Source organism: Mizuhopecten yessoensis, unplaced genomic scaffold (assembly GCF_002113885.1).
Source record: "Mizuhopecten yessoensis strain PY_sf001 unplaced genomic scaffold, ASM211388v2 scaffold5061, whole genome shotgun sequence".
In the NCBI taxonomy this organism is placed as follows: Eukaryota; Metazoa; Mollusca; class Bivalvia; order Pectinida; family Pectinidae; genus Mizuhopecten; species Mizuhopecten yessoensis.
In genome coordinates, this window is record NW_018405860.1 from 107,102 (window position 1) to 118,968 (window position 11,867).

Below are 11,867 nucleotides of genomic sequence, written 5' to 3' on the forward strand. Positions count from 1 at the left end.
ATAGACCTTTAGTAATGAGTGAGATTAGAGTTATAGTGTACAACTTATAGACCTTTAGTAATGAGTGAGATTAGAGTTATAGTGTACAACTCATAGACCTTTAGTAATGAGTGAGATTAGAGTTATAGTGTACAACTTATAGACCTTTAGTATTGTGTGAGATTATAAATATAGTGTATAATCTATAGACCTTTAGTAATAAAATAGAGTTATAGTGTATAACGTATAGACCTTTAGTAATGAGTGAGATTATAGTAATAGTATACAACTTATAGACCTTTAGTAATGAGTGAGATTAGATTTATAGTGTACAACTTATAGACCTTTAGTAATGAGTGAGATTATAGTAATAGTATACAACTTATAGACCTTTAGTAATGAGTGAAGTTATAGTGTACAACTCATAGACCTTTAGTAATGAGTGAGATTAGAGTGATATTGTACAACTCATAGACCTTTAGTAATGAGTGAGATTAGAGTGATATTGTACAACTCATAGACCTTTAGTAATGAGTGAGATTAGAGTTATAGTGTACAACATATAGACCTTTAGTAATGAGTGAGATTAGATTTATAGTGTACAACTTATAGACCGTTAGTAATGAGTGATATTAGAGTTATAGTGTACAACTTATAGACCTGTAGTAATGAGTGAGATTAGAGTTATAGTGTATAATTTATAGACATTTAGTAATGAGTGAGATTAGAGTTATAGTGTATAATTTATAGACCTTTAGTAATGAGTGAGATTATAGTAATAGTATACAACTTATGGACCTTTAGTAATGAGTGAGATTAGATTTATAGTGTACAACTTATAGACCTTTAGTATTGTGTGAGATTATAAATATAGTGTATAATCTATAGTCCTTTAGTAATAAAATAGAGTTATAGTGTATAACGTATAGACCTTTAGTAATGAGTGAGATTATAGTAATAGTATACAACTTATGGACCTTTAGTAATGAGTGAGATTAGATTTATAGTGTACAACTTATAGACATTTAGTAATGAGTGATATTAGAGTTATAGTGTACAACTTATAGACCTGTAGTAATGAGTGAGATTAGAGTTATAGTGTATAATTTATAGACATTTAGTAATGAGTGAGATTAGAGTTATAGTGTATAATTTATAGACATTTAGTAATGAGTGAGATTAGAGTTATAGTGTACAACATATAGACCTTTAGTAATGAGTGAGATTAGATTTATAGTGTACAACTTATAGACCGTTAGTAATGAGTGATATTAGAGTTATAGTGTACAACTTATAGACCTTTAGTAACGAGTGAGATTAGAGTTATAGTGTACAACTCATAGACCTTTAGTAATGAGTGAGATTAGAGTTATAGTGTACAACTCATAGACCTTTAGTAATGAGTGAGATTAGAGTGATATTGTACAACTCATAGACCTTTAGTAATGAGTGAGATTAGAGTGATATTGTACAACTCATAGACCTTTAGTAATGAGGGAGATTAGAGTTATAGTGTACAACTCATAGACCTTTAGTAATGAGTGAGATTAGAGTTATAGTGTACCACCTATAGACCTTTATTAATGAGTGAGATTAGAGTTATAGTGTACCACCTATAGACCTTTATTAATGAGTGAGATTAGAGTTATAGTGTACCACCTATAGACCTTTATTAATGAGTGAGATTAGAGTTATAGTGTACCACCTATAGACCTTTATTAATGAGTGAGATTAGAGTTATTGTGTACAACTTATAGACCTTTAGTAATGAGTGAAGTTATAGTGTACAACTCATAGACCTTTAGTAATGAGTGAGATTAGATTTATAGTGTACAACTTATAGACATTTAGTAATGAGTGATATTAGAGTTATAGTGTACAACTCATAAACCTTTAGTAATGAGTGAGATTAGAGTTATTGTGTACAACTTATAGACCTTTAGTAATGAGTGAGATTAGAGTTATAACGTAAAAGGTGGGCAGCACATATTCTCTGACTAAGAGTAAAGAGGTAGGCTTATTGCAAGACAATAGAATAACATTTGTTGGCAACTTTTCTGAACTGTCAAAGATATTGGGTTGCTTAGAACAGCCATGGGCTTATCACCAGATAAATATGGTAATGGGTTGAAGTGCAGGATCATTGTTTAAGTTGTATGCAAAATATTTCTGAAAATATTCACCAGTAGATGAAGAAAGACAAAGCATTTCATTATTTGTGAACTAAGTTTCCACCAAGACAACCTTTCTGGTATTCTGAATTTGTACCTTGAAAGTGAGAGAATTTCTAACCTCTTAGTGCCTAGACACAAAACCAGTGTCATTTAGCTCTTAATTAAATCTGTTTTGTTTCCAGACTTTACTGAAGGACCCACTGTACATTGGTCTTCGTCAGAAGCGGGAATCAGGGCCCAAATATGATGAGTTTATTGATGAGTTTATGACGGCCGTTGTTGGTAGGTAAGAAACTATAAACACTACAAATGTAATGGTCTACTTATTCATACTATTAAATGTAATTGTCATCGTTAGAATATTTACTTATGAGGATGAAACTCTTTCATATTTTAGAGAATGACATTTGAATTTTATACCCATGTTACTAGTTTTAGAAACTGGATTGTTTTGCAGGTATGGTCCGAGCACCCTGATACAGTTTGAGGACTTTGGTAATCACAACGCCTTCAGGTTACTGGAAAAATACAGGAGAGGTTACTGTACATTTAACGACGACATTCAAGGTGAGTCGGAAACTGCAGTCGGCTAGACTGAGATAATGAGTAAACTTAACATACCTTGTTGTGTTGTACATGGAGTTACTATCAAATCTACATGCAGTAGATGGAACTGTTAAAAGATATGTTACAAACTTGTACCCTTTATTTCAGGAAGATATCTGTTTCCTTATATGAAATGCAGATATATACCTATTCTATAAAAGGGGTTTAATATGAGCTGTGATTTCTGTGATAAAGTACGTTGTTGATTACAGGTACAGCGGCTGTTGCTGTGGCTGGTATACTGGCTAGTCTCAAAATTACCAAGAAATCTCTTCGCCAGAATGTGTTCCTCTTCCAAGGTGCAGGGGAGGTAAACATGTTTGAATAGCTTGAATTGTGAATTTAAACGTAGTTTAGGGTATTGAATAGTGTTGTCTTCACCCGTGCATCTGTTCATCCCAGTTTCCAGAGTAAATCTCCACCAATGTTTTATGACTTTGTATTGACATTTTATTTGGTATTTAGATGCATGATCAGAGAGCACAATTGCATAACAAAACAGTTACATCCTCTATTTGACATTTGATTCTAACCTCAAGTACTGAAATACAGCTTTTAAGGCCATATCTCACCCAAAGGTTTGTGTAGGGGGGAGCATAGATCTTGGTATGACTATACATCCTGGTTGAGCATTGTGACATGTACCATTGTTTACTATAAACATTCTCCTTTACAGGCCTCTATTGGGATCGCCAAGCTGCTGGTGATGGCTATGAAGGAGTCCAGAATGTCAGAGGCTGAGGCTCTCGGGAAGATTTGGATGGTCGATTCTCGTGGCCTTATTGTCAAGGTAACTATACAATAACTCATACTTATGGAAACAAGCATCTTAAAAAGGTTCAAAATTTTAAATTCTTTTCTAAAGCAATATAGAAGATAACATTTTTTTTTTATTGGTGTGTCAAAATTTGCTCTGTTGTTACAGAATCGGCCATCGGGAGGAGTAACTGGGGAGAAAGTCATGTTTGCCCAGGACGCCAAACCAATTGACAAACTCGGCGATGTAGTCAAACAGATCAAGCCTACAGCTATCATAGGTAAATTTCGGACAACTTATTGTCAATCTGAAACTGACCACGTTTGTTATAAACTTACTGTCATCATTAATGCTTCATGATTTGCTAATTTATCACAAAAGTTGTAAGTCACATTGCAGCGATTGGTATATAATTCCCAAGTACTAGGTATAGCAATGGAAAACTAGTTTTGGATTTAAATAGAATTGTATCCAAGATCCAGGACATGTAACATATCTGATGGGACAATGTCTTGTTGGTCTTACTGGGGGTTATTGTTCATGGTTATTGCTTAACCTAGCATCATTAGCTTGTGTTGTTATGATCAGGCCCCTTTGATATTCTGGTTTCCAACAACAGGGTGGTGTTCTGTTGACTTATTACAAGTATTCCATACTTTGTATAAGAGGAATACGGGTAATTAATTATACTTTTAGAAATACAATATTCAAACCAGAACTACCATGTAAGTTGTCATTTAACAGTTCACGTAAATTGTCTCCATGTAGTAGTGCTCCAAGGAATGGTTTGATTGTCATAAAAAAATACTACCTACATACATCTATATCGGTTACTGGCACTCAGCTTACTGGATTTATCTTGTGATCAATATGTGAGTTACTCATTGTGATGCTTTCCCTTTAATATGAGGAATGAATAAGACACAATCTGACATGTGAATGCTATTATAACTACATCTTATTCTTCAGGAGCTGCAGCAGTGCCAGGGGCTTTTAATGAGCAGGTATTAAAAGACATGGCTGCCAACCATGAGAGGCCCATCATATTTGCTCTTAGCAACCCTACCAGTAAGGCAGAATGTACAGCTGAACAGGCCTATCAACACACAGAGGTAAACATTGGTTATCTCCCTTATATTTACACCAGTAAGACAGAGTATGTCTGAACAGGCCTATTAACACACAGAGGTAAACATTGGTTATCTCCTTTATATTTACACCAGTAAGACAGAGTATGTCTGAACAGGCCTATCAACACAGTGATAAACATTGGTTATCTCCCTTGTATTTACACCAGTAACACAAAGTATGTCTGAACAGGCCTATTAACACACAGAGGTAAACATTGGTTATCTCCCTTATATTTACACCAGTAAGACAGTATGTCTGAACAGGCCTATTAACACACAGAGGTTAACATTGGTTATCTCCCTTATATTTACAACAGTAAGACAGAGTATGTCTGAACAGGCCTATAAACACACAGTGGTAAACATTGGTTATCTCCCTTATATTTACACCAGTAAGACAGAGTGTATACTGACCACACAGATTACGACATCATAAACATTGGTTATCAAATATGTCATGATTTTCTGATTAGCGTTTACTAATTAACTTGATCATTTTCAGGTGTAATGCTAAAGTTGGGAAGTTTTCCAGCACTGTTATCATAAGATTTTGTTTGACAGGGTCGCTGTGTGTTTGCCAGTGGCAGTCCATTTAAGGAGGTGACATATGGTGGTAAGAAGTACAGTCCAGGACAGGGAAACAATGCCTACGTGTTTCCAGGAGTTGCCCTGGCTGTCATCGCGTCTGATATCAGAGTCATCACTGATGAAATCTTCCTAGAGTCTGCTAAGGTATGTTTGGTATATACCTGCTTAGTCTGTCATTCTTAAATACATGAATTCTTAAAAATAACTTGAGTTTCTGTGAGCCAGCACCAAAAGAGGTTGCATTTGGTCTGAAAGTCGAGGTAGCTGTTACCATAAAGAAAATAAATGGATTTCCACTTAATAGCTGAAGTTCTTCAGGCCATTTGCCTTGAATGGCAGCAATAGATATGGAATTCAAATTTGGCTTGCATAGTTATCATGAAAGGTTACTAACTATGATAAAAACTTAAAATTCCATAGCCAGTTTTACAAAGCTTGTATTTCTGTTCTTGTAATGTACATTCCTATAGAGCTCTCTGTTAACTAACATATTCTGAATTGAAAAAGTAAAGTTCCAGTATTTTACTGTAAAGTATTTTACTATTATTTGAACCTTTGTGTGTACTAAAGTTACTGGCGGATATGGTGACCGAGGAGAACCTTGCTGAAGGCCGTGTGTACCCTCCTTTGTCTAACATTCTTGAAGTGTCCACCAAGATGGCTGTTCGTTTACTGGAGTTTGCCTACAAGAACAAGGACGCCCACCTCCACCCTGAGCCTGCTGACAAGGAGGCTTACATACGTTCCCTACAGTACAACACTGACTATGATAGTTTTATACCACCCATGTACAGCTGGCCCGAGTCTAACATGTAAGCTGTGTGATCTATGTGGTTGTTAGTTGGGATGTAGGTCTATTTGGTTGTAAGTGTTAGAATAGCCTCAGCACGAGATCTTTTATATTGTGTAGTAGTGAAGTAGCATTTCTAAGTACAACAAGTTCAAAAGATGCCATATCAACTTCTCCATATCAGATACAAACTACAGAGAAAAGTACAATCCCTGTACCTTCTGGTTCTACTAGATGGAAGTGGTTGCTACTGGTTGGGTTACAGCATATTGTATTTTGATATTGTATTTTTATAAGCCATGATAGTAGTTTTAGATTTTGATGTTGAAAATGACTGATACCGCAATATGAACTTTATTAAGTTTATTGTCAATATGCCATTGTTTTCCAACCCCATTAATCACTGAAATAGGAGATACTGTTATAAACAAAGAGATGTTTGATGTCACAACCTGTATTGAAATCTGAAATGGCTTCAATGAATCTGATCTCTTCCGTTATTAGTATATTACGTGTACCAAAGATACTGACTTATGTGCTGTTGATTACAGGGTGTCTCAGGCCGGGTTTGTATACTACTAATGAGTGAGGCACACTGAATCACATTAACACAGCGTTGTTGTCACAGACCCTATCACACCAAAGTTACTGACACAGATTTGCCAGGAGCATTCGTCATACTTATTTATCAAAGTGTCCTTAATAACTTTCATTTCGTCTGTGATTCTGTGACATCAAAGCTCTATTTTATTGTGGTTTTAGTTCATTTGCTGTGTTTTTCTTTTATTAAAGCATTATTGATGTTGTTGCTGAAATCCAAGACTAGAAATCCTGTTTATGTTTTATCTCTTATAATCTGTTTACAAGTATTTATTGTTAAACCTGGAAATTACCATCTGTGATATGAAAACCGAGGCGAAAGAGCACAAAGCGAATATTAATGAACATGTTTATATAAGATATAACTTTATAACAGTGCCATCAACAAACCAAGTAAGAGTCTACCGGTGGTCAAGTCACTCTGAGTCTGGTGTAGAGATAAAGGAGTATACTGGGTGATTACCAAAACAGAAAATAAATAAGTAATCACCACACCACCAGAGTGTGAAGTTCTCCAGGTTTATTCACTGACTATCGGTACTAAGTCAACCAGTTGCATCACCTCGTAGGGCTTTGTCAGACACAAAATTTCAAAACTACCAGATGGTAGTTGCTAATAAACCTGGATAACTTTATGCTTCAGTTGTGTTGAGATTGCCAATTTTCAAATTTTAACTAAAGGACACACAGTTTATGTACTTTTAAATGACACACAGCTTGTGAATTAAGCTTTATTTGATAAATGCAATAATGCCTGTATTTGTTGATTTGGAAGTCTTGCTATATTCTTAACACTACTAATGTTTTCTGACATTACAAAGCAGGATTTAAATATCAATTTTTGTATATTTATTGTTTTAATTAAGGCATTAGTTTTTTAACCCGCACAATGATCTTAAGGGGGATATACTGGATTCAGGGTGTTGGTCAGGCCATCTGTCTCTAGACATAAAGATTTGTCTACACTACTTCTCCTAAACTAACATTGCATATAGGTTTCAGTGAAACTTTGTGCACTTATCAGTAGGCAATGTAATTTTTAACAGTGTAGTTTATCTTTTAATTCATACATATGTTTTTCAAACTTTGGTTCTATTTGTGTGTTATGGAGTTATTGCCCCTTAACATAGAGAACTTGTCCGGACCGCTTCTGTAATATTACACAGGTAAAAATGAAACTGTTTTCACTTTACAATGAAGTTAACTAAGCAATGCTTATTTCCTTGTTTAATTTCATCTGTGATGACTGTTGCAATTATAAAAATGTTTTTCTCTAATTATATGTATGGTTTATCTACATTAAATAGCTTATGATATATATATATACCTGTTATGTTTGATATTCCTCAACATTATATAAACTTTAAAGGGAAAAATTGTTAAGCATTTTATTGAACCAAAATAATAGAACAATTCATGTCTGTTTTTAGAGTATTTATTCAGTAATATTGGACCACCATTCTAATATTGATATCTAACATTTTATGTTTGTAGATGTTTTATATCTGTTGACTTTTATGTATTTGTTATCTTGGTTTGTAAAAATGGATTCCTTAACTTTTACGTGACATGGATTTGGCAAGGAAGACAAAAACCTTTCACCTTCCTATTGTGTGTTTCTGATGCTGTTACATCCGCTATCTAGCGCTGTTAATGATCTAGGTACATTCACCTTCCTATTGTGTGTTTCTGATGCTGTTACATCCGCTATCTAGCGCTGTTAATGATCTAGGTACATTCACCTTCCTATTGTGTGTTTCTGATGCTGTTACATCCGCTATCTAGCGTTGTTAATGATCTAGGTACATTCACCTTCCTATTGTGTGATTCTGATGCTGTTACATCCGCTATCTAGCGCTGTTAATGATCTAGGTACATTCACCTTCCTATTGTGTGATTCTGATGCTGTTACATCCGCTATCTAGCGCTGTTAATGATCTAGGTACATTCACCTTCCTATTGTGTGATTCTGATGCTGTTACATCCGCTATCTAGCGCTGTTAATGATCTAGGTACATTCACCTTCCTATTGTGTGATTCTGATGCTGTTACATCCGCTATCTAGCGCTGTTAATGATCTAGGTACATTCACTGTTACTTTATTCTTTGTTAAGTATGTTATTGTTACTGTTGCCATGCCAAATTGTTTGAGACTATTTATTACTTACATTGTTGTTGTTTTACCAATGTATACAAAACGTCCTACCAATGAGTGTTGATAGCGCCCACAGTACCCATACATGGTAGTGTCCCTTGTCCTGTTTACTATATGGTGCAGTCTCCCTGTGTTTAGCCCTTTCACACCTAGGTAACTTTAGTAGACTCGACCATACATTTATTTGGACAAGTCCATTATGGTCTACATGTACAGTGGTGAAAGGGTTAGACAAGGTACTGAGATATGTGGTTGAATTTCCTTGTGTCTATGTAACAGTATACAAAATTAAGTTCCTGGTTGTCTCTGTTGGAACATACTGTATAGTAACATGTATTCTTAAGTCATGGTTAATATTTGCTGGCCAAAATATGTTAACGACACATTTTTCGGATGACTAACTAAAACTTTTTAAATATCAACATGCTGATATTACTTTCTCCCACGATTCAGTCTCCCATTTTAACTATCTAAAGTTTCTGTGTTATCCTCTAGGGTATGAATTCTCTGTCATTGTTCAGGGTATGAACTTGCGGTCACCCCACTTAAATGGTTTATTACCCCTTGGGTCGACATTTCTGTCATACGTTTTACCTCTCACCGGGAGACTGAGTTCAGTTACAAGCTGTAGACATACCTGTAAGCTGTGTCCTATTGATTGAGTACATATCCAAACACATTACTGCAGTTTGCAATGATTTTTGAATGATATATTGATTGTGTAACTATGATATATATTTTTCTAGGTGTAACACATGCAATGTTATCATCAACCAAACTAGATATAGGATTATAATGTCATAATGTGTGACAACATAACTTTCAAAGGTGACCTCAAACTTGTGGAGTAACTGCACTCAATCTTCCTTGATGCCCTTACAAGCTTGTGTAAGAATTTTTTTCTACGATCCTTATGATCAATACCACAAGGAGGCTGATTAGCCAGCATACCTGTCTCCAAGTGAACAGTAGGTTTAGTGTGTAATTGTTATCCCTTTATAAGATGCAGTTTTATTGATCTGGATCCTGTCTTTGTAGATATTCCAAGATCAATAATTTATACATTGATTCTTATTAAATATTATTTCATAATTTTCAACAGAAAATTATTTGCTTCTCATCTTTATAATGTTCCTTACAAGCCACTCTAACCCTGTTTGATAAATGCAATATATCTGGTATATTTAATGGGGACCATTGCATTGTGTCTGGTATGTTATATAAATGTAATGAGGACTTTACCCCAGTTTTACATATAAAATATGTCATCTTCTTTTTATATATTTTAAGTCCAAATCACCCTTCCATCCAATTCCGTATGCTAATTTGCATAGGTCCTTATTGTGCCTGTTTCATTTTGTGGCTGATCAGAAAAACAAAATGGTCACTTTCTTGGATTTTGACAGTTCCTGTGTGTAACCATTTTCCCAGAGAAGTGCTAGATAGATCTTTCTCAGATTTCAAATTTAGGTTTCCATTTGCTACAGATGCAGTAAAGTGCTAGTAATTAGGTCAAACAAGATCCTCACTTTAAAAGAACAATGTCATACAAAGCAGTATGAAGTTACCATAAGGTGCATTAACTGTTTACATGACACATTCCAACAGACGAGGGAAAAAAACTATCTTGTATATAGTTTATGAAGATGGTATGATGGTGGGTGCCAAGATGCACAAAGAAGCCACCATATGTTTTCTGTCTGGTTATGTAAGTAATTGATGACACTTATGTAGTGTCACATCGACAACACTTGAGTAGTTCTAAGGAGGTGGTGTTATACTGTATATTACTTACAGAATTCAGGTCAGTCTGTAATCAAGTGTACGTAAAATATACCAGGTAAGTAATGTACAGTATTAAAGGTAATAAACATCAGCCTCCTTATGGGAGATAACACACAAGTATACTGTGTATGTTAACAAAGGTCTAGAAATACTGACTGACTGACCTAGGGCAGGTTGTTATGTGTAACATTCAGTAAATACGCCATGTATCTGGAGGTTTGATAGATGTCTATATATCATATGTCTGAGGGTTTAAGTATTGCACATGTATCTTAGGCCTGATGTTGAAATATTGTTACATTCGCTCTTTATTTTATGTAATTCTCCATGTATGTTATAAAATATGTGTGTGATCAAATCCAGAGATATAAAAACTTGCCAACGTTTTAAAATACCCATGAGGGAGATTCCATGAGCTCAAAATTAAAGGCATTAATAAAATTTGTATATATCATATATATCCCTCTAAATAAAAAACAACTTAACTTGGATCTTAGAATATAGGAATAGTATTCCAAAGTCACTGTTTGGGAATATTAGATTTAAGGCTCCAAAATTAGGAGTCTCCCTACAAAATAGGAATAGTTGGCGGCAAGTATGACTCACCGTCACATATTACACTGAAGTGTTACCACAGTCTCTGTCCTATCTAGGGATATATTACAATTATATAGTTTGACTACATGTATATGTCTGTCCCATCTTTACATACTTCTGTGTCTACAGTCATATTTACCACATATAGCTATATGTACAGTGATATCAGCTACTTAGTCAATAAAGGATTATATCTAATAGGTTGATCTTGTGTATTGTTGTTATTTCATCATTTAACGAGTGCAAGTACCAGGTAAGTAACCTTGGAGTGAGTTACTGACCTCTACCTTGGAGTGAGTTACTGACCTCTACCTTGGAGTGAGTTACTGACCTCTACCTTGGAGTGAGTTACTGACCTCTACCTTGGAGTGAGTTACTGACCTCTACCTTGGAGTGAGTTACTGACCTCTACCTTGGAGTGAGTTACTGACCTCTACCTTGGAGTGAGTTACTGACCTCTACCTTGGAGTGAGTTACTGACCTCTACCTTGGAGTGAGTTACTGACCTCTACCTTGGAGTGAGTTACTGACCTCTACCTTGGAGTGAGTTACTGACCTCTACCTTGGAGTGAGTTACTGACCTCTACCTTGGAGTGAGTTACTGACCTCTACCTTGGAGTGAGTTACTGACCTCTACCTTGGAGTGAGTTACTGACCTCTACCTTGGAGTGAGTTACTGACCTCTACCTTGGAGTGAGTTACTGAC

The 11,867-nt window shown here is 35.3% G+C and overlaps 1 protein-coding gene across 3 annotated transcripts in view; it reads left to right on the top strand.

The window, feature by feature from the left end:
• LOC110450172 (NADP-dependent malic enzyme-like) overlaps positions 1-11,364 on the top strand; it is a 32,032-nt gene extending 20,668 nt beyond the window's left edge. For all 3 annotated transcript variants that reach the window (XM_021497456.1, XM_021497455.1, XM_021497454.1), the window contains 8 exons: positions 2,336-2,439; positions 2,611-2,720; positions 2,972-3,069; positions 3,436-3,549; positions 3,685-3,796; positions 4,486-4,628; positions 5,208-5,378; positions 5,805-11,364. In XM_021497456.1, the coding sequence (XP_021353131.1) occupies positions 2,336-2,439; positions 2,611-2,720; positions 2,972-3,069; positions 3,436-3,549; positions 3,685-3,796; positions 4,486-4,628; positions 5,208-5,378; positions 5,805-6,050 (1,098 nt within the window). In that variant the 3' untranslated portion in view covers positions 6,051-11,364. The remainder of the gene's footprint in view (positions 1-2,335; positions 2,440-2,610; positions 2,721-2,971; positions 3,070-3,435; positions 3,550-3,684; positions 3,797-4,485; positions 4,629-5,207; positions 5,379-5,804) is intronic.
• Positions 11,365-11,867: the final 503 nt, after the last annotated feature.